Source organism: Chiloscyllium punctatum, chromosome 16, assembly GCF_047496795.1.
Source record: "Chiloscyllium punctatum isolate Juve2018m chromosome 16, sChiPun1.3, whole genome shotgun sequence".
Taxonomy (NCBI): Eukaryota; Metazoa; Chordata; class Chondrichthyes; order Orectolobiformes; family Hemiscylliidae; genus Chiloscyllium; species Chiloscyllium punctatum.
This window is the reverse complement of record NC_092754.1, coordinates 28,046,556-28,070,448: the sequence shown is the minus strand read 5'-3', so window position 1 is coordinate 28,070,448 and position 23,893 is coordinate 28,046,556. Positions and strand designations below refer to the sequence as shown.

Here is a 23,893-nt window from a genome sequence, read left to right as displayed (position 1 = left end):
GAGAGTGTAACAGGGTGGGAGAGGTCTTTGATTATTGCTTTCCTGAGGCATGGGAAGTATAGATGGAGTCAATGGATGGGAGGCTGGTTTACATGATGGTCTGGGTTGTGTCACAACTCTCTGTAGTTTGTTGTGGTCTTAGGAAGAGCAGTTGCCATATCATTCTGTGATGCATCCATTAGGATGCTTTCTATGGTGCATCTATAAAAATTGGTACGAGTCCTTGAGAACACGTCACATTTACTTGGCTTCTAAGGAATTAGAGACGTTGTTGTTCTTTATTAACCGTCACATTGACATGGGTAAACCAGAGCAGATTATTGGTGATCATCACTCCTAGGAACATGATGCTTTCGACCAACTCCACCTCAGCACCATTGATGCATACAGGGGCGTGCCTGCCCACTCCACTTTCTGAAGTCAATGACCAGCTCCTTCATTTTGCTGACATTGATGGAGAGATTGTTGTTTTTACACCATGCCACTAATCACTCAACCTCTTTCCTGTATACTGTCTCATTGTTGTTTAAGTTCCAACATACAACAGTGGTGTCGTGAGCAAACGTGTAAATGGAGTTGGAGTGCTAAATTATGCAAAACAGGATCCCAGTAATAGCAAGATGTGTATATGAAAATAAAATGATCTGGTGATTATATTGGTAAAAGAATAAATATTGTCCAGAATATTAGTGAGTGTTTTTTTTAAATTTGTATGTGGATATCACTAGCAAGGGCATCATTTGTTGTCCATTCCTTAACTGAGTGACCTGCTTGGCCATTTTAGAGAGCACTTAAGAGTCAACCACATTGCTGTGGGTTGGGTATCACATGTAGGCCAGACCAGGTAAGGATGGCAGATTTCCACCATCACAAAGGTCTCTAAGCCCTCCGTTTCTTCCTCTCCCATTGACCCCATCAGTACCCTTCCACTGACATTCTCATTCGTTTGGTTGAACTGGTCCTCACCCTCAATAATTTCTCCTTTGAATCCTCCAACCTCCTCCAGACCAAAGGGGTAGTCATGGGCACCTGCATGAGCCCCAGCAATGCTTGTCTCTTCGTCAGATATGTGGAACAGTCCAGCTTCTGCAGCTATACCAGCACCATTCCCCACCTTTTCTTCCACTACATTGATGACTGTATCGGCGCCACATTGTGCTCCCACAAGGAGGCTGAACAGTTCATCAACTTCACTAACACGTTCCACCCCGACCTTAAGTTCACCAACTCAACATGGACATCTACAACAAACCCACCAATTCCCACAACTACTTGGACTACACCTCCTCCCACCCTGCCTCCTGTAAAAACGCTATCCCTTGCTCCCAATTTCTCTGCATCCACTGCATCGGCTCCTAGTAGAACCATTCCCACTACAGAATATACCAGATGGCCTCCTTCTTCAAAGACTGCAATTTCCCTTCCCACATGGTCGATGATGTCCTCCAGCGCATCTCATCCATTTCCAACACCTCCTCCCTCAAACCCCACCCTCCAAGGATGAAACACCCCTGGTCTTCACCTTCCACACCATCAACCTCTGGATACATTGCATTATCTTCCACCGTTTCCACCATCAAAAACAGATCCCACTGCCAGGGATATATTTTCCTCCCCCCCCCCTCTCTGTGTTCTGTAAAGACCATTCCCTCCACGACTCAAATTGTTCAAAAGATTTTTTTAGGCAATAACCATATGATGTATATATTGTAAATGTACCATATCTCCTGCTATTGTTACAACACCTCACTGGCATAGTTAGTTTCACCCTTCCTGTATAATATTACAGGATTATCTTGATAGCTTATTCAATGCTTGTGTGTTTCACAAATTCTGTCCTTTTAGTTACATAGAAAAACTTGTTAAACTTGTTATGGAGGTTACAGGCATGTTGAAGCATCTTAGAGAATTGTGTTCTTAAAGTTGCTCTGCTTTTTTTGAACTTATCTTTAAAGAGTGGACCAACATTAGCAAAGGTGAGGAAGGCATCATAGTCAAACTATCATTCAAGACTCGAATTGCATTTGGCCATACTGGGTAGGAGAGACAAGTTCCCTTTTATCTGAAGAGCATTAAATACATCAGTTGGGTCTTTGTCAAGGTGCTGAATCTTGCTGGGGTACAGTTTCCCGCTGTGCCTGAAATCCTCTGCTACTTAGTACGTGTCCTTTCCGAAGACAGTGAGACTCAGCAATATATTTCACTGGAAGATATTGCTGTTGAGCTTGATGCTGCCATCACTTGACATTAACGTGCCTACACCCACCTGCAGAGATCACTATATTTAAAAAAAAAATCTTGGTATGTGAACATTGCTGCCAGTATTTATTGCCTATTCCTAATTCTCCTTGAGCAAATTGTGAAGAATTGCTTTCTTGAATTGCTGCAGCCCATGTGCTGAGGTACCTTGACAGTGTTGCTAGTAAGGCAGTTCCAGGTCTTTGGCCTGGTGATTGGCCTGAAGGAACAACAATATAATTGCAAGAGTGTGTGGCTGGGAGAAGAACCTACAGGTCTTAGTATTTCTCTGTGTCTACCGTTCTTGTCCTGGTGGGTGGTAGAAGTTGTGGGTTTAGAAAATGCTGTTGAAGGAGTCTCTGTGAGTTGTTGCAATTAATCTTGCATGTAGTATAAACTGTGTCAGTGGGAGAGAAGATTAATTTTTAAGTTAGTGAATGGGTTGCAAATCAAAGGAGCAACTTTCATCTGGACAATGTTATTTATTGATTGTTGTTGGAATGGCATTCATCCTGGCAAATGGAGAACATTCCAACACAATCCTCAATTGTCCCTTTGAAGATGCTGCACAAGGTTTGGGAGTTAAGAGGTGGATTACTTGCCTCAGAATTCCCAATCTCTGAATTGTTCTTGTAGCCACAATATTGATGTATCTAGTCCAGCTAAGTTTCTGCTCAATGGGAATTCCCAGGATGCTGTGTTGGAGAATTCAATGATAATAATGCTGTGACATCCAAGGGAGACTGTTAGATCTCTCTTTTTAGAGATGTTCATTGCCTGGCATTTGTGTAGTGTGAATGTCACTTGTCATTTAAAGTCGGATTGAGAGGCTTCGATTTTTCCTTCTCCCTCTCTGTAGCTCAGACTTTGTGAAGTGGCCAATTATAGCTCCTAATGCTGGATTCCTGATGAAGGGCTTTTGTCTGAAACATTGTTTTTCCTGCTCCTCGGATGCTGCCTGACCTGCTGTGCTTTTCCAGCACTACTCTAATCTTAACTCTAATCTCCATCATCTGCAGTACCCACATTTGCCCAGCTCCTAATGATACCCCAGTAATTCAAAATTGGAGAGCTGAGGGAGGTGTGAGTGCAAGAATATAAATTAACAAAATGACTGCTAATTTACTTTCGTTGAGCAAAATCTTGATGCAAAACCTTTGAGCAAAATCTTAATGTCATCTGAATGATGCAAAACCTTGCATCATTCAGATGACATTACTTCCTTATTTTTTTGTATTGTGTTGCATTTCCTCATTGAAGTGTTATTATAGATACAGACATCCCTGATTGCAATGGAATCTAGATATGATGATACAGAAAAATATATGAAAGATTCATGAGAAGGGACCGTACTACATTAGCTTCTACTTCTACTGTGCTTGTGTACAGAAATGCTTCTTTGGGTTTTGGACAAAAGTGTGGACTGAAGGGATTTTTCTAAAGCTGGCAGAAGGTAACATGATGAATTCATGCTGAGGAAGCCAGTTTCAGAGGCCAAGGGTGAGGTGGCTGCTGGTGGAGTGTGAGGTCTGCATTAGTTTAGTGAGAATAACTAATGCCTGTTGTTGGAGGTAAGGACAGGGCTCTTTGGCAGGAGGGTATTGTGAATGTAGAGTGGCCAAGACCCAAAGGGGCTTCAAGACAAGCATGAGATCTTAATATTCAATTTGTCACAGCACGGAGAGCTAGAAGATCTTGGCTAGCAGCCATTGAGAGGCTTCTGACATTTTGGATAAATGACAACATGGGTCTTGGCATTCTGTATATATTGATGTCCCTGAAAAGTTGAAACAGGGAAGCTGATAAAATCATAAATAGAAGCCCTATTAATTCAATTAATTCCTAGATGATTTAAAAATCTAGAGTTGGTGTGGGTTTGGTGGATGTTGTAAATATGCAGGTAGAAGAAAGCAATAGTAGTAATGGATCAGCTAGAAAGTGGAGAGGAGTTGAGAGGTTGAGTAGAATTTCAGAAGGCTGTGGTCCAAGTGCTGACAATGCAAATTACCCTTTGATACCCCATTAGGTAGTTGAGTGTCTTGTGAGGGCACCATCACTGAAACTTGAAAGCAACTGTGTATCAAAAACATCAGGTAATGGCACATGCATTGTACTCTTGATATTGATGGCATTTGGAAATATGCAGCTGTAACTTGCTTTTTTGTAACCTTGTGAAGTGCTTTTGAATCTGGCAGTTCCTGCTTTGCCAATGCCTTCATGCTGAATAATCTCAGCTGGGAAAGTAGATAGCGAAAGCTGGCTGCATAAATGAGAATAGAGTTGCTTTTATCTTATCTCAAGAGGGTTGGAATATAAAAGCAGAGACGTACTACTAAGACTTTATAAAGCTCTGGTTAGGCCCCATTTGGAGTACTGTGTCCAGTTTTGGTCCCCACACCTCAGGAAGGACATACTGGCACTGGAACATGTCCAGCGGAGATTCACACGGATGATCCCTGGAATGATAGGTCTAGCATATGAGGAACGGCTGAGGATACTGGGATTGTATTCGTTGGAGTTTAGAAGATTAAGGTGAGACTTAATAGAGACGTACAAAATAATACATGGCTTGGAAAAGGTGGATGCTAGGAAATTGTTTCCGTTAGACGAGGAGACTAGGACCCATGGACACAGCCTTAGAATTAGAGGGGGTCATTTCAGAACAGAAATGCGGAGACATTTCTTCAGCCAGAGAGTGGTGGGCCTGTGGAATTCATTGCCACGGAGTGCGGTGGAAGCCGGGACGCTAAATGTCTTCAAGGCCGAGATTGATAGATTCTTGTTGTCTAGAGGAATTAAGGACTACGGGGAGAATGCTGGTAAGTGGAGCTGAAATGCGCATCAGCCATGATTGAATGGCGGAGTGGACTCGATGGGCCGAATGGCCTTACTTCCACTCCTATGTCTTATGGTCTTATGCTTTGAAATGAAATGAAAGGAGGGATTGAAAGGCACCCATAATGTAATTTGCACAAAGTCTGAGCAAATTTAATAGCTACAGTTTTTTGAGATGATAACTTTTGAAAATACTGTGGGTACTCAGGGAGATTTGGACTTGTTATTGCACGTCATCATTTTTCTCTCCACTCAGCAAACAAGATCTGATGTTTGCTATTTAACGTTTCACTTCAGGAGAAGGTGGAGCTGGAAGATATACTGAAGAAACTGCAGGACGATGGACTGGACACTGATGCCTGCTCTGCAAATGAGCATCTCAGTCACCTGTGGCGCATATACCTGCGGGCTGAGGGCACACTGCAAGCCACCATGCAGGATCTGGAAGGGGTCCGACAACAACAGGCCTCCGAGATGAAAGAGGTGAGATCTCTCAGAAGGATAGTGAATTTTGATCTCTTGTGAGATTTTAAAAGTAAAGTCTTGTTTGCAAATGACTGGCCTCCATCTAACAATCCTATATGTAGTCTGTAACTAATTTGACTCCTAGTAGCACTCGGAATTTCAGAAAGAGCTAACTCGGCATAATTTGGATATTAACTTGAGATATCTGGTAGCCTGAATGGCTTAGTACTATCCCCATTTGTGCTGTACCTCGGTTACTTAGAGGAGCCTCAGTAAAAAGAAGGATTGTCTCAAATACAAGTATCCACATCCTGTTGAGCCTTGATCCCTGCTGCCAATATGTAATCAAACCCCTGCTGCTATATGACATGGTATAATGAACTGCTTCAAATTTTTGGTTTGAGATTTGCAAATGATGCCACATTTAGCTCAACAAAAGTCATCTTTGAAGTCAAATGAATTTATATTGATATCAAAAGCAATTGGGATGACCTGACCTTCCCTACTGCTACAGTAATGTCAGTTTGGGGAAGCCTTCATCAGTTTTGCATTGCTGTCCTCTACCGCCATCCGTGAACCATAACTAGCTTACCTACAGAGTGATGAGGCAATTTTCGTTCTGCAGGTAGAAAATTATGTGGATCACATCCGCAACCTGTCGGAGGACCGGGAGGCACTGACAGCTGAATACGAGCGGGAGAATGAGCTACTAAAGATGGAGTTACAGCGACTGAAGTTAGGACAAGGTTGGCAATCTAACCTCTCAACCTTGTTTTGACATCCCCTCCCCAAACAGATTAAATTAGATTAGATTCCCTACAGAATGGAAATAGGCCCTTCGGCCCAACAAGTCCACACCGACCCTATGAAGAGTAACCCACCCAGACCCATTCCCTACCCTAGATTTACCCCCCACTAATGCACCTAACACTATGGCCAATTTAACCTGACCAATTCACCTGGCCTGCACGTCTTTGGATTGTGGGAGGAAACTGGAGCACCCAGAGGAAACCCATGCAGACACGGGGAGAATGTGCAAACTCCACAGACAGTTGCCCAAGGCAGGAATCAAACCCGGGTCCCTGGCGCTGTGAGGCAGCAGTGCTAACCACTGAGCCACCGTGCTGCCCCCAAATTTGAGGTTGATTTGTTTTTCATTGACATATGTTTGTTTCACCTACACACGGTGGTCATGTGAATGAAGATTTTCTCACAGTTGCATGACTTTCTTGTCCTGATAGAACCATCAACATCAGAAAGAGAAAATGTACATTAACATTTTCAGTAGGACACTATCAGCATTGTCTTCTGTTAGAAATAATATTCTTTCTTTTTACGTTCAAACTTCAGATGAGCATATGGATGAAAAGCAAAGTAAACTCTTCGGCCCCTCAGCTTACTCTGCCATTCAATCATGTCTGATTTCACATTCCCATTTTACACCCCCCACCCCGATTCCACTGCCTAAGAAGAATCTGTCTATCTTAAAATTATTCAACGACTCCACCTCCTGAGGCAGAGTACAACGCTCTGAAAGAAAATAAAACTCCTCACCTTTGTTTCAAAATGTCAACCTCTATCTTTCAAACAGTGCCCCCCCACCCCAGTTCAACAATAGGAGACATTCTTTCCATGTCCATCTAGTCAAGACCATACTGTAGTTCAATCAAGTCATCCCTCACTTTTCTAAACTCCAGTGGAAATGAGCCCAGCCAGTCTAACCTCTTCTCATAAGACAACCCAATTATTCTAGACATCAGTCTAGTAAATTTCCTCTGAATTACCTCCAAAGCATTAACATTCTTCCATAAGTAAGGAGACAAGAATTGTACTCAGTATTTGAGCCAAAAACAGAAATTGCCAGAGAAACTCATCAGGTCTGTGGAGAGAAAACAGAGTTAATGTTTCAAGTCCAATGACATTTCATCAGAAATGCCAACTCTGATTTCTCTCCACAGATGCTGCCAGACCTGCTGAGCTTTCACACAATTTCTGTTTATGTTTCAGATCTTCAGCATCCGCAGTTCTTTGCTTAATATCAGCGTTCGAGATGTTGTTGCACCTACGTCTTGTACAACAAAGGAGCACATCCTTACTCTTATGTTCAGTTTCTTTCTTAACAAAGGAGAGCATCCCATTGGCCTTCTTGATTATATGCTGTACCTGCACACTACCTTTGTGACTCATGCACCTAAACACTTCAATCACACTGTAGCTCAGAATTCTGCAGTGTTCTTTATCTAGGTAATACACTACTTTATTATCCTTCCCACCAAAGCGAACAGCTTCAAACTTTCCCACGTTATATATAATCTGCCAGATTTTTGCCCACTCACTCAATCTATCTATATCTGTCTTCAACTTCCTTATATCTTCTTCACATATTTTCCTACCTCTCACAGTGACCTGTGAATTTCGCTACTGTTCTTTCACTTCCCTCATCTAAGTCATTGATGTGAATTATAAATGGTTGAGGTCCTGGCATATATCTCTGCAGAATTCCACTTGTCACATCCTGCCAAGCAAATGAAGGCCCATTTATGCATACCACCTGTTTTCTGCCAGCTAGCCAACTTTCTAATCTTGCTAATATGTGACCTCTGTGTCATGAGTGTTTACTTTCCACAATGACCTATGTTATCGCATCTTATTAAATGTCTTTTAGAAATCCAAGTATAGCGCACCTACAAGCTACCCTTTGTCTATAATACATATTGTTCTGTCAAATACTCCAATAAAATGATAAAACTTGATTCATCTTTGACAAATCCATGCTGCCTTTTCCCAGTCAGTGATCAATTCTGACATCTTCTGTACGACAGACACCAAGCTGATCGGACTATAATTTATTGTTTTCTGCCTGCCTCCTTCATTGGAGGGGATATATTTGTAACTCTCTGTCCAGTAAAACCTTTCCTGAATCTCAGGGACAATTAGAAAATTAGTGTCTACTACCTCATTAGTGTCTACTACCTTTTTTTAACCATTGGATGAAATACATCTGAATCCAGATACTTGTCAGTACATAGCTCTATCAGTTTGCTTAGTACCACTTCCTGGTACTGTAATTGGAATTTTCTAAATTCCTCTCTTGCTTCCACCTTCTGGTCACAGCTCTAACTGCAATGCTTTTTTATAGCCTCTGTAGTGAAACCAAAGCAATCTCTTCTTCGTCTGCCATGTTCCTTTTATCCATTATCAATTTCCCATTTTCACTTTTCAGAGGACCAATGCTCCATATTTACAACATCATTCCTTTTCATTTCTGATTTCTGGTATTCTTCATTTCTGTTTCCAAAAGACACGTTAGATGTAGAAGGTCCTTCAGTCCATATGGTAACCTTCCAGAACACTAACCAGCATTGAGGCACCTGTATAAGTAGACAGGAATGTCAATTTATCTTGTTTTTATGATCTTACTTATTAATCACTGGGTGGTTTAATGAGGCGGCATACTGGAGATCCATAGTATTGCTGGGTGAAATGGTATTTACTTTTTCTTTGCCTTAGGTTCCCCCTGTCATTAGCACTTGTCAAAAAGAATCTAAATGAGTGAAAGCCAAATATCCCTATAAGTGGGTGTAGGGAAAATCAGGCTGGAAATTTTCAACATGTCTATTGATGGATTGCTAAAGAGTAGAAAATAACTTGTATTTTGTGCAGCACTTTTCAGATCTTCAGGGTGACCTAAGAAGCTTCAAAAACAATAAGGTCCTTTTGAAGCCACAATCACATTGTAATGTAGACAGATGCAATAACAGGACTGTATACATGATCCCATAAAATGCAGTGTAATAATTGATCGATTAATCCATTTTTCATGGCGTTGATGAAAGGATACTGTTCGCCAGGAAACCTGAAGATCTCAAATACTTTTTTAAAAATGTTTTAAGATCACTTAAATCCAAATGAGAGAATCTCCAATGTATTTAAATGCTGCACTGAATTGTTGGTTGAGTTTATTGTGTTCCAGTCTGTCTCTGAGTCAAGGCTGATCCCAATGGCATTAAGTAGAAGACTGAGGGAGCAGACTTCCTTCCTGTATGCAGATTCGGGTTTCAGTAAGAAATATATGTACAGTATTAGTGATTTTTGAGAGGATTTGTAACTCAGATTGATGATAAGTATGTAAGTTAGCTTGCTGAGCTTGAAGGTTTGTTTTCAGTCATTTTGTCACCATGACTAGGTAACATCATCAGTGAGAGTCTCCAGTGAAGTGCTGGTGGTATGTCCCGCCTCTCTATTTATAGATCTTGGTTTCTTAAGGTAGTGATGTCATTTCTGGTTCTTTTTTTCTCAAGGGAAGGTAGATAGGGTATAAATCAACATGTTTATTAATGGAGTTCTGGTTAGAATGCTGTGCCTTTAAGAATACTTAATACTCAAGAAAATAAAACCTTAGAAAAAGTTTAAAAAGCTTAAAACTACCTGCAGACAAGGGATGCATGCCCGTAATTTTTTTAATATCCAACTATCTTATAAAGGTAAATGCTCTGCTTGCAGATACTGACACTTGCCAGCAGATGGTGATAGACCCAACCCCACAGCTTTTAAACAGAATCTCATCCATTCTAACAGCTCTTTAAAAGTCAGGAGACTTAACAGGACAGACTTCCAAAACATGAAACCAAGTGGATCTAACGCACCACGCTTCTATGGATTACCAAAAATACACAAACCTGGGGCCCCCCTCAGACCCATACTCTCCCCCCCGGTACACCAACATAGACTAGCCAAAGGAGTCCACCAAAAACTAAAACACCTAATTGAAGATTTACACCATCCCATTCAGTTCACCCATGAATACCTGAACACCATTAAAGACACCAAGATAGAAGAGGACAAAATAATGGTCTCCTTTGACATTACAGCTCTTTTCACATCCATTAACATTAACCTGGCCAAAGAAACACTGGCATCACTACTGGGAAAACCAGGACCACAACCACCAGACAGCATCAACTTCATCAGCAAAGACAACATGCTTAAGCTAGTGGACCTGTGCCTCACCATCCACTTCACATTCAATAACAAAACCTGCAAACAAATCAACGGAACACCTATAGGATCACCTATATCAGGGCTCATAGTGGAAGCAGTAATGCAGAGACTCGAACAAGCTTCCCTCCCATCTATCCAACCCAAACTTTGGATCCACTACATAGATGACACCTTTGTCATCACAAAATAGAACAAATAGAGGAAACATACAACACCATCAACAATATCCTGACAGGCATAAAATTCAAGCAAGAGGAGGAGAGCAACAACAGATCCCATTCCTAGACCTGACAGTTGAACATACAGTCAATGGAGAGCTTCAAACCAGTGACTACAGAAAAACAACACACATGGACACACAATGACAGAAGCAATCATCCCAACACCCACAAACAGAGCTGCATCAAGACATTATTTAAACAACCTACATCACACTGCAGCACCCAAGAGCTACAAAAAGCAGAAGAAAAATATCTGTACAATTCTTTTCAAGAAAAACAGGTATCCAATAAACACAATCTGCCAATTCCTCAGAAACAAACCCAAACAAACAGACAGAATGCAACCAAAAACTATAGTCACATTACCTTACATGAAAGACATGTCAGAAATGACTTCCAGACTATTCAGAACTGTTGGCATCATGGTAGCCCACAAACCTACCAACACATGTAAACAGCGACTAATGAACCTAAAGGATCCATTAGATACCACCAGGTATCTAACATCATTTACAGGATACAATGCAAGAACTGCAAAAAACACTACATCAGACAAACTAGCAAGCAATTTGCCACCAGAATACATAAACACCAACTGGCCACCAAAAGATATGACCCCCTATCACTAGTTTCTATACATACAGACAAAGAAGGACACCACTTTGACTGCAATAATACACTCATGCTAGGAGAGGCAAAACAAAGATACACACAAGAATTCTTAGAGGCATGGCATTCTAACCAGAACTCCATCAATAAACACATTGATTTACACTCTACCTATCTTCCCTTGAGAAATAGAACTGGAAATGACATCACCCATCTTAAGAAACCAAGACCTATAAATAGAGAAGTGGGACATACCTCCAGCGCTTCACCAAAAACTCTCACTGATGATGTTACCTAGTATGATGATGAAACGCTTGAAAACAAACCTTCAATCTTAGCGAGCTAACTTACATACTTAAGTATATGTATCTTCTTTTGAAGGAATATTTTGTGATTTAAAAAGAAGTTCATTAAGTTTCACTACTAACCCAAGTACTTTGGACTGATGGATGTGCAGAGACGCAGGTGAAGGAAGTGGAAGAGATGTTGGAGCAAGAAGGTCTAGCAGAGATTGCACACAGTGGCCCAAGTGAGCAAGTAGCATATCTTCTTGTTGAACGTGCTACACTGCTAGAAAAGTTGGAATCAGCAGACAGAAATGTAGATTCTCAGAGTGTCACAGGGAGCATTCGTGAAACACACTTGCAGGTAAGAAACTGTTACAATACCTACATAAAATATTGAGACGTGCTTGATTTAATATCTCAATTTCATTCAAAAGTAATCAGTTTGAACAGTTTTATAAAACATACAATTTTCTGAAAAAAGACAAATTTTGTAAAGTGCATCAAATCCATCCTGTCAGATGATAGCTACCCTTATTCAGATTTCTGGTGTGTATCATGTGAACTCAAGAATAGGCTTAAGGTCACCGCTGTTGGTCCTGGATTGTGCCCAGCCTACCTCATATTATTTTGGATGAGAAAGGTCTATCAGAAATTTGAGCAACAGGTGAATCTAGCTATTTCACACTGTTTCTGTGCAGTAGCAATACGAGTGGTATTCACTACTAATAAGATGCTGCTGTCAAGCCAAAACGTCACTCTGTCTGTCTCACAGATGGATAATGTAGTGTATGAATTTTAGCACTGGTGTGGTGCTAGGTATATAGGCTGTATGTGCCACGGGTAGCGGATCATATTAAAAAGGATGTCCTATCTGCTGATTAAAACAGTCAGGGAGGGTATTGATTGTATCCTACCACCTCTTTCTTGCAAAACTCAAAATACAATGTCCAAAATTAGATGTGCTTTTTTTGTTCAGAAAATATTTGCTAAATATTCCTAAAAGTGCAAAGAATTATGCTAACATCGAATTGAAGATGTCAGTCAGTCTTACTGTGGGGCACATTTGTATGTACTAGAAGCTACATATATTAGTACTTAGGGCCCTATACTTTGCAGACAGAAAAATCATGTTTAAACATTCCATCTGTTTCAAAATGGCAAAACTGATGACAGCTGTTCTCTGGTATATTTCTCAGGGCAATTACTTGACCAATCAGAATCAAACTGTCTAGTTTAATTTTAAACAAAGAATTGAGGGTGTGATAAGTGTCCCATTCAGAAGAAGAACTCTGCTTTCTCTCTACTGAATTTTCCCAGCAACTTTCATTTATTGCACTTGGCAGTTAACTGTCAGTCAGTACCTAATGGTACACTTTCGATGGCAGTGGCTGTACAATTATAGTAGTCTGTTAGCCAAACAGTCAGCACTCTCTTCTCATGCAGTATAAAATGTTATTCCACTTTGCTTTGGTATTTTTATATGTGTGCTGATATAGTAAAACTTTGACAAAATGTGTATTCTTTCAGTAATACTCCAGTTCTGAACTAGCTATCAATCATATGTAATATTTTGCTAACTGTTTAGTGCACATAGGTTATATTTTCCTCCTGTTACTAATGTAAGTTACTAAGATGGTATGGCTTCCATATACTGTAAACTTTTTACCACAATTCATTGTATCTCCTACTTTGCCTTCTCGCTTTACAGCTTGCTTATTTTTACACATTATTATTATTATTATTATTACACTGTAGCAGTTCACTTTGGGGGGATAAGAAGCACTTCAGTAGAATCACTATCATCCATTAGACAAGAGAATCCTCCAACCTTCCTATGAGTAATAGAAATGAGCATGGTTGAATACAATCAATGAAAATGTACAAGCTTCATGTACTTGAGTTATGTTTCAGTAACTTTTTTTCTGGAGCTATTGGATTTTTTAGATTAGATTCCCTACAGTGTGGAAACAGGCCCTTCAGCCCTACAAGTCCACACCAACCCTCCGAGGAGTAACCCACTTCCCTCTGACTAACGCACCTAACACTATGGGTAATTTAGCATGGCCAATCCACCTGACCTGCACATCTTCAGACTATGGGAGGAAACTGGAGCACCCACACAGAGAATGTGCAAACTCCATACAGTCGCCTGAGACTGGAATCGAACCCGAGTCGCTGGTGCTGTGAGGCTGTAGTGCTAACCACTGAGCCACCGTGCCACCCACAAGTCATTTTTTGTTACATGTTTGCACAGTGGGATGTGCTGAACGAAACAGTTAATGTCAAAATACTTGTAGAGGGATAACAGTCAGCAATGAATCCACATTCACTAATTGGCTAGGAAATTGAGCAATATTGAAGCTTTAGTCATTGACTGTACTGGGAGAGGTGGTCATAGTAAAGCCAGTGTTTGCTTCTACTGGTGATTAGTACACATGGTCACATGTTATTCACATTTTACCTTGCTCATAGGACGAGTTGGACCAGATGCGGCAAACCCTGGAAGAGGAATTGAAACAGCAGCGGGAGACCATGCAACGCACCAAAGAAACCATGGCAAAGGTAAATTAGTCATTCACAGGAGATACTATCCTGCAGTCCTGTGCTAGAATTATACTTTAGTGTTGCTGAAAAAAGATACAGTTTGTTCTTTGAAGGTGTAAAAAGCAAAGAGGATAATATGGATCCTGCAGATGTATATCTGAGTTTCCAGAAGTCGTTTGATAAGGTGCTACACCAAAGGTTAATGGTATTGCTGGAACTGTAAAAGACTGCACTGAGAGTATTGCACACAAATTTGCTCCCCATACTTGAAGAGGGAGGGATATTGTTGCTTTGGAGGCCGTTTGAAAGAGGTTCACTAAACTGAGTTCAGTGTGGACTCGGGTTAGTCCCTACTTATTTTCTGGGGGCGAGCATAACTCCTGGCATTGGAATAGGCTGCTGCATCGGTGGGGGCGATGTCGGTGAGGTAGGCTCTCTGGTGAAAGAAGGTACTTGAGGATCGGTCACTTTGTTGCTGATTGGTTCTGGCTCAGGTGCTGGCGGTGGCGAAGTGGTGGGAGAAGGGCATCACAGTGACATCAAAGAGGTGGATCCAGCAGCGAGCGATGCAACTTTGATATTGATGGATCCGGTGCAGGCAGCAGCAAGGCAGTGGCAGAGGAGAATCAGCCCAGCCTGCAACAGATGTCTCCTGAAAAGTGGCAACTTCAGCGTTGGTTGTGGCCAGTGTGGATGGCAATGAAGCAGGGGAGGAAGGATGGCAACACAGGCATCATTGATGATGAGCTGGCTCAGAAGTGATAGACTCACTTTAAGCTATGTCTTTTCTTATTCTTAAAAATATTCAAAATGGCTCTGGATTGTGGCAACAGTGGAAAAGGTTTTCACTGTATTTAACTGTTTTTCTCAGTGTAAAATACACGTGACAATAAAAATCATTCATTCAATCACTAAGTTGATTCCAGAAATGAGGAGCTTGTCTTATCAAGAGAGAACGAGCAGTTTGGGCCTAAACTGTCCAGAGTTTAGAAGAATGAGGAGCGATCTAATTAAGATATATAAGATGCCAACGACAAAGTCAATGCAGTGAGAATGTTTCCTCTTCTGAAGCAATCTAAATGAGAGGACATATTTTTGGAGTAGGAGGTAGTAGATTGAAAACAGAGATGAGGAGAAATGAAACACACACACACACACACACACACACACACACACACGCACACCAATCCCAAATTGGTTGTCAGTGTAATTCTTCGTATACTCAGGATTGTTTAGCAAAAGTTGGCTAATTGCAGAATCGCAACACATTGTAAACAATGTTTTGCGTTTTACAAGAGTGGATTATTTGGGTGAACGTGATGCTATTTGATGTGATCCGCTAATCTTTGAGATGTTCTGCCTATATGCCTGGCATTACATAGGTGCTGAAATTCATATACTGCCTCTGTGTGATACATAGAACATCTTTTTGGCTTGACAACAGCATCCTGTTAGCTATTGCATTGTAGCAGCATGAAACATTTTGCATCACTTGTTGTTCAAAGTTTAACCCAAGGTAACGTATGGTAGGTTGGTCATTTTCAGAACTGAAAGTGCTTTGGTTCATTTGTAAGTTTGCATTATACAGTGAGAAATGATCTTATCAAGATTACCATTATCCATCAGGATAGCTTTGATGCCCCCTATCAGTGTAAAGTTTGTACAGTGAACAATGTCTTCGGGCCTATTTACAAGGTTGCTGATAGGGCCAATCTTATAGTGTACAGAACATGCGTATTGACCATTGAAGGTAGGTTTATGAAAGACAGAAGGGAAATCAAGGCAATTTCTCAACTAGAACATCAATAAAAGAACCTCATATGATTGCCTCATTTCAAACTGAATTTGTGCACAGGATGGAGCCCATTAGAACATGTAAGGAAATTCAAGCAAATTCAAGTATAGCAAATATATCATCAACAGACCCGACATAGGCAAGGGATGTGAGGTTAGATGTCAATCCATCAAAGACACATTTCTCAAAGAACTCAACATTGTTGGCGAGAGCTGAGCATAATAGGAATCTCATGGCAACACTATCTATTTGGATCTAGTTAAAAATCACACAACACCGGGTTATAGTCTAACAGGTTTAATTGGAAGCAGCAGCTTTCGGAACGATGCTCCTTCATCCACCTAATAAAGGAGCGGTGCCCTGAAAGCTGGTGTGCTTCCAATTAAACCTGTTGGACTATAACCTGGTGTTGTGTGATTTTTAACTTTTTACACCCCAATCCAACACTGGCATCTCCAAATCATGACTACTGTTTGGATATGCATAGTATTGTTAAAACTGAACTCAACTAGACAAGCTGCTGAGTTCATAAGTTCAGTGAACGGTGCTTGCTCTAGATTGCTTCAGTGCAAATTTCTATGCCTTCTTTGAGTGGTATGTAATGAAGAGGCTAGCAACATCAAATGAGCACAAGGATACTGTATTGCTATTAATGTGGAAGACCCATATAGTCTTTGCAAATGTGAAGGGATCTTTTACAAGTGGAAAACATGCTCAAAACTGGTTGTAGCAATTCGCTCAACTATTTAGCCTTTTCACGTTGTGTAGAATAAAATGGATAAGGTATGGTGTAAAGGGAAATCCTCACCATATATTGTTGGGCAGTCTGTATATGCATGATGCAAATGAGGCATGAAACTGAACCCTGCAATTTGTTTTTTTTTAATGGATTCGGCAAGCGTTTATTTGTCTGTCCAGTCATACTAAGTAACAGGTCCGTTGGGTCTGGGGCTATCACTTTTGGTCCTGAGAACTGTCAGGTCTATCTCAGATTACCTTGGAAGAGTAAAATTTCCACAAACTAACATCCCTCTGAGAGAAAATATTTCATCTCATCTCTGCCTTAAAAGGAAAGCCTCTTAAACTCTGTCCCCTAGTTCTAGTCTCCACCAAAACAGGAAACATTACCCTCAGTAACCATCCTGTTAAATCCCCACAGGGTCTTGTATGTTTCAATAAAATCACCTTTCATTCTTCTAAATACCAGTACACGTAAGCCTCGTCTATCCAACCTTTCCTAATAGGCTAGCTCCCTCATCACAGAACTGAATTGAGTGAACCTTCTCTGAACTGCTTCTGACTACATCCTTTGTCAAATAAGGAGATTAATACAGTACAAAATACTGTGGATGCAATCTCTACAAAAAGTTGTACAGTTGCAGTAAAGCGTCTCTACTTTCATGTTCCATTCTACTTGCAATAAATAGCTAACATTTTGTTTGCATTGCAATCTACTTGTCCCTGTATACTAACTTTTTTGTGATTCATGTACCAGCACAACCAGACTATCTCAGAGTTCTGCAATCTTTCTCCATTTAAATAAGATGAGCTTCTGTAAGTGGAGGGTTATGCAGTGATTACCCTGCAAAAGCAGTAGAGGCATCAAGAAGTGGGTCTCTGGAACTGCACTGTAATTATCCCTCAGTTTGCAAGAGAGTGACAGTAATTCTAAACAAAGATGGAAGTTGCAGAGAAGTCAATTCAGGCCATGATGCTGGAGCTTTAGAAGATAATGATTCACTGCAAGGAATTAATTGAATCTTGAGCTTGAACTCTACCTTTGTTTTTATCTTTACTGTTCTTTATATTGTTTAATCATTATTAGTTGTGATCTCTAACTTTTTCCTTTAATTTTTCACTTTTAATTGTAATTTTTTACTTTATTCTTTCAAAAGGAACCTTTATCAGAACCTGCAAGTCCATGGAAGAAGCTATTTGGGGTTCGTCAGCAGACGCACAGCGTCTCCAAAGACATAGCCGTATGTCTCACTTAATCTCTGTTCGTAGCCAGGCTGTAACTATGATTACTGGCTACATCTGCACAGAGCATGGCAGCAAAAGGCACACAGACAGTACAAACATTTTTGATGGAATCTTCTCCTTCAAGCAGTGACAGGGAAGGTTGCAGGAAGGACTGATATTCAGGTAGATTGGCACTGGGATGATACCCACTCTCTTCCAAACACCTCAGAAATTAAATTCTCAGAAAAGCCAATGGTTCATGTTCCACATTCAGTACCAGTTAAGGCCGTAAGTGGCCTATTAACAACCACTTAAAGACCTTTTCACGCCACTGCCACGATTAACCTGTTTTGGCAGGCGAGAAGAATGGCAAGCTTCCTGACTAATCAGACAGAGCGACATGCCTGTTAGGGTGAGTGGGGGATGGGGAGGGGGTGTGCAAGCTCTTTCTGCCCCACTCTGAAGCCCTATCAGTTCCCTAGACCCAACCCAGACCAAGCATTGCTTAAATCTTTCTTTGCTCAACTGTGTAATATTGGAAGTACTAAATAGAGCGATTTGGAGTTCATCTGCTGAAATGAGTAGCTGAGAATGCTGTTTAAGACTGGGATAGTTAAGACTGTCCTAATATCTCATCTATGTAACATCTAATTTAAGAAATAGCTTAATGCAGCTATGAAAAGACTGCAAGGTTAATGTTTTGAAGAATGAAATCAAATGGTGTAAAGGCCAACAATTATTTGCCACCATCTGTTTGGGTTTTCATACAAATTTCAAGTGTTACCCTTGCAATTATGACATTTTATGGGACACTGCGTGGATCTTTGATCTGCCTTGCTCTGTCTGAGATTTGGGCTACCATAGAACTCCAACCGTATTAACACCATTTACCAGGTCTCCAGCATGTCTTCTGCAGTGACCAGATTCTGCATGTACGGAACTTCTCACTTCCTTTTAATCCCTCTTACCTCCTCTTTCCCTGACAGACCAAGAGTGCCAGTCTGACACCAGTACTGAATAACTGAAGGTGGGGTTAATATCTCAGTTCTATTCTTAATGCTTTCAGAGTAATAGTGAAAGCATCTAGGGTTCCAAGACACTATTTGCTGCATTTCTACAAACGTTACATTCATATTTTCTCTGATTAAATTGAGCTCATGATGTACATGCTCTCAAAGAAAGGGTGTTGGGGTGAACAGGGATACACCGTGTAATTTCTTTGAATTTTTGAGATGCAAAGTTAAAATTGATTATTTTATATAATCTATCTGTCTCCCTATGGTAGTATGATTTGAAATTCAAAACTCACAAAGTAAGTAATGATTCACTGATTCATTATACAGTATGTCCATGGCATTCACTTCTATTTTCTTTCTTTCCTTCAAATTTTCTCCTTACATGTCATTGTCTAGAAGGTTATCTGTACCTCATCCAGATTACCCTTTTCCATGTAGTGGAGAGGGGGCCCCTGTGGCACAGCAGTAATGTCCCTCATTCTGGACCAGGAGACCCGGGTTCAAATCCCACCTGCTGTAAGGGTGTGCAATAACATCTCTGAACCTAAGCCAGAAACTCTGGGTGCTACAACCAGGTACTCAAAATAAGTATGTACTTGACTTACATCATAAATATCCCAAACTTGGTCACAAAGTTTGTTAACGGAAAATAAACTATATTTATTAGTAACTGTTCTGCTTCTATAAGGTAGAAATTCAAACTGCAAAATCAAGGTTCAGAACTTTAATGTCAGACTGCTACTGATATTTGGTATTCCATGAGGTTTCCTAGGTTTTCACTGCACCTTGTCTTTCATTCTGTGTCAATTCCCTCTTAACAACAGTCCATGGGCTCCCTTATACATTTTCACTTGTTCATTTCTGAGTTTTTGCTCTTGTTAACACTACAGACACATGACGAGGACCTGGAGAAAGAGAGGAAGCTACGGGAACGAGCAGAGAGAGATCTGGATGAGGCAGCACGGCGATTAGAGATGGCACATGAGGAAATCCGTCGACTAACGGATGAATTGGACATGGAGAGAAAAGTTCATTGTAATAATGGTGTGTGAAGCTTAAACTATTGCTTTATCAACTCTTTTAATACCATCATTGACATTGACAGCATTGGTGAGAATTGTCAATAAGACATCTGACAATTCCTAACAACAACCTTTCCTAATTAAATGTTAGACCACAGCCTTACTCTACCCTAAATAGTCATATCAATAGATATTTTCCCCTGTTTATTAAGGATAGTGTGACAATTGTTTTGTCTAGTTTTAACTTAATTGCTTTAAATACAGTCACATTACACAGTTTAGAAACTGCCCACAATTCAAATTCCTATGCCAACCTTATTTTGATGCCCATTTTTGACTTTTAGCCTACAGGCTGGATAGAACAAATCATACTCACGCAGTGTTTTATGCTTGGTTTAATTTGCATAACTATTCCTGCGCGATGGAAGCAGTGACATAGAGCTAGTAATCTAGAACCCCATACTAATGTTCTGGAGACAAGGGTTTGAATCCCAGGCAGATGGTGAAAGTTGAATTCAAAAGAAAATCTAGAATTAAAAGTTAGCCTAATGGTGACCATGTTAGCATTATCAATTGTTTGTTATAAAAACCTATCAGGTTCACCAGTGCCCTTTAGGGAAGGGAATCTGTCATCGTTGTCTGATATGTGACTCCAGGCTCTCAGCAATGTTCTCTGAAATGGGCTGGCAATCCATTCAGTTAGTGTGATTAGAGATGGACCCTAAATGCTGGCTTAGTGACACCCACATCCCATGAACAAATATAAAGGTGTTAAAAATCCAGGAAATGTTGATAATTCATTTTTATTTTCCTGAAACAAAGAGGGATTTATTTCAATCAAACAATTAACTTCCAGATTCTTTTAAAATGAGATAGTTATTTTGCAGTTTCTGAAAGCAGAAAATCAGATTTGATATTTCCAAGTTACCATTTGTTTAATATGTTTTCCACACTGATAAGAGACTCAAGATGCAGTAACATTCGATGAAACTTCCAGCTTTGATGGGGACTTCATTCACACTGACTACATACTATTGCAGTGCAATGAAGGAACACTTCATAAAGACAGTAAAATGTAAAAACTAAACCTGGAATGTTGTAGAGGTGCTGGTGTTGGGCTCGGCTGGACAAAGTTAAAAATCACACAACACCAGGTTATAGTCCAACAGGTTTATTTGGAAGTACTTGCAAGCACCTTCTCTTGGATTTCACACTTTGCTATGGTGTAGGGTGCCTTTGACTGCATGTGCGTAAATCAGTGGATGCCAGCAGCAATTCAGTCCTATACTGGAACTAGAAAAATAATTCCATTACCTTCACATCCACCTAGTGTGTGAGCATTGGTATCACATAACGTAGGTCAATGCCTACTGTCACCAACAGCCTGCACCTCTCTGTCACTACAATATTGTCCACTTAGCCACATTGCAAAAATGAACATCATCACAAAATAAACATTCCAAGCCAAAATTATAAGTGATCTCATTATATCGTATACAAAAGTAATGTCATCACCTTTAAATATTCCCTTCATGTTTGTTTTCCATGTGCTTTTACCTGTTGACTTCTGTTGGAGGAGACTGCAGATGGCTTTATTAGATAACCTAGAACAATTCTAGGCTTAGAAGGCCTGTCTGAAGAATGCAACATCCAGGCCAGTGTAAAATTTTGGGGTCACAAGCTCCAAGGTAACAATGGCTGCCTTAGAGCTGGGGTAGAGTGGTAACAAGACCATAAGACTTTGGAGCAGAAATTAGACCATTCAGCCCATTGAATCTGCTCTGCCATTCAATCATGGCTGTTAAGTTTCTTAATCCCATTCTCCTGCTCTTATATTGAAGTCCTCTCAAAATAAATGCCATCGTTGCATTTGGCTTCCTAACTACTGATTCAATCTGCAAATTTACCTTGGAAGAATCCTGGACTAGAACTCCCAAGTCTCTTTGCACATCAGACTTCTGAATTTTCTCCCCATTTAGAAAGTAACCCATGCCTCTATTCTTCCCACCAAAGTGCATGACCTCACACTTTCTCACGTTGCATTCCATTGCCACTTCTTGGCCTCTCTCCTAACCTGTCCAAATTCTTCTACAGCCTCCCTGCCTCCTCAGTACCACCTGTTCCTCTACCTATCTTTGTATCATCTGCAAATGTAGCCATAATGCCCTCAGTTCTTTCATCCAGATCGTTAATGTATAAAGTGAAAAGTTATGGCCCAACACTGAACCTTGCGGAATACCGGCAGCCATCCTGAAAAGGACCCTTTCTGCCAGACAGCTCGGCTTCTTTTCTTACTAGCACCTTGCCTCTGACACTATGGGCCCTTATCTTACTCAGTAGCCTCCTGTGCAGCACCCTGTCAAAGGCCTTCTTGACGTTCAGGTAGATAACAACTGTGAAATCCCTTAAAATCGTCATTTGTTTTGATGGTGGGCCTGAGTAAATTAACCTTGAAGCCTGATTGCTCCTGTGAAAAAAACCCAAGTCAAAAATTACTGGTTTTCTTTTAAAAACACAGCAATTTAAACAGCACCTCGCTTTCACAACTCCCTACTAACCCTGTGCCCACCAATTTCCACTGCCTCATACTCTGGGGTCATGGTAATTTCCAACCTTCAAAGTGGAGTCAGAATGGGAAAAAGTTGGAAAGCATCCATATGAAGTAATTAAAGTTTTTGTGGAACAGCATCCACATTTTCAGGAATTGGGCATGGACAAGTTGGACCAAAGGGTCTGTTTCTCCATGACTCCTAGCACAGACCTTCATGGCTAGTTGCTCACATTAACTTTTGAGCATGTGCCTGGAATGTTTCTTGGCTCCCTACAGATAGAACTCTTCTACCTTCGACATCCTCTACCAAGCCCTGCAGTGTAGGTTTAGAACACTTCTCTCCATATTGTGCCATTCCTCACTATTTCCTGGGTCAGATTCACTTGTTATGTGTTCACCATCACCTGCCCAACCAAATTATACCCCTCATAAGAGTTGCTGGCCAACTTTAAGCAGTACAGACGAACTAACTGGTGCTAACAAGTTACATTTTTGTGCTCCCAGCTGCATGGAGTCAATCAATGCTATAGTTTGCACTGGCAACACACAGAACATGAGAAGTACAGTACAATACAGGCCCTTCGGCCCTTGATGTTGTGCCAACCTTTTATCCCACCGTAAGATCAAATTAACCCATTTGCCCTTCATTTTGCTAAAATCCATGTGCCTATCCAAGTGTTGCTTAAATATCCCTAATGTATCTGACTCTACTACCACCGCTGGCAGTGTATTCCATGCACCCACCGCGCTCTGTAAAGAACCGACCTCTGACATCTCCCCAAACCTTTCTCTATTTAGCTTAAAATTATGTTGCCTTGTGATCACCATCTCTGCCCTGGATAAAAGTCTCTGACTATTCACTCTATCTATGCCTCTATCAAGTCACCTCTCACCCTTCTTCGCTCCAGTGAGAAAAGTCTTAGCTCCCTCAACCTTTCTTCATAAGACATGCCCTCCAGTCCAGGCAGCATCCTGGTAAATCTCCTCTGCACCCTCTGTAAAGCTTCCATATCCTTCCTACAATGAGGGAACCAGAACTGAACACAATATTCCAAGTGTGGTTTAACCACAGCTCTAATGAGCTGCAGCATAACCTTGCAGCTCTTAAACTCAATCCCCCACTAAGAAAAGCTACACACCATACGCCTCCTTAACAACCCTATCAACTTGGGTAGCAACTTTGAGGGATCTATGGACATGGACTCCAAGAGAAACCATTTAAGTCTGAAGGCAACACAAAGTTGGTGTAATAAAACAAAGAATTGTGGAGACTGTAAATCTGATACAAAAACAGAAATTGCTGGAGAAACCCAGCAGGTGTGGCAGTATCTGTGGACAGAAAGCAGC

The 23,893-nt window shown here is 40.8% G+C and overlaps 1 protein-coding gene across 9 annotated transcripts in view; it reads left to right on the top strand.

The window, feature by feature from the left end:
• ccdc30 (coiled-coil domain containing 30) overlaps positions 1-23,893 on the top strand; it is a 160,461-nt gene that overhangs the window by 9,014 nt on the left and 127,554 nt on the right. For 7 of the 9 annotated variants that reach the window (XM_072586608.1, XM_072586609.1, XM_072586613.1 and 4 more), the window contains exons 2-7: positions 5,371-5,556; positions 6,164-6,284; positions 11,827-12,017; positions 14,129-14,218; positions 17,891-17,974; positions 19,864-20,017. In XM_072586608.1, coding sequence (XP_072442709.1) covers positions 5,371-5,556; positions 6,164-6,284; positions 11,827-12,017; positions 14,129-14,218; positions 17,891-17,974; positions 19,864-20,017 — 826 coding nt within the window. Of the gene's footprint in view, positions 1-5,370; positions 5,557-6,163; positions 6,285-11,826; positions 12,018-14,128; positions 14,219-17,890; positions 17,975-18,029; positions 18,141-19,863; positions 20,018-23,893 lie in introns of those variants that run through there. The other 2 variants (XM_072586610.1, XM_072586616.1) reach the window with 2 other exon arrangements.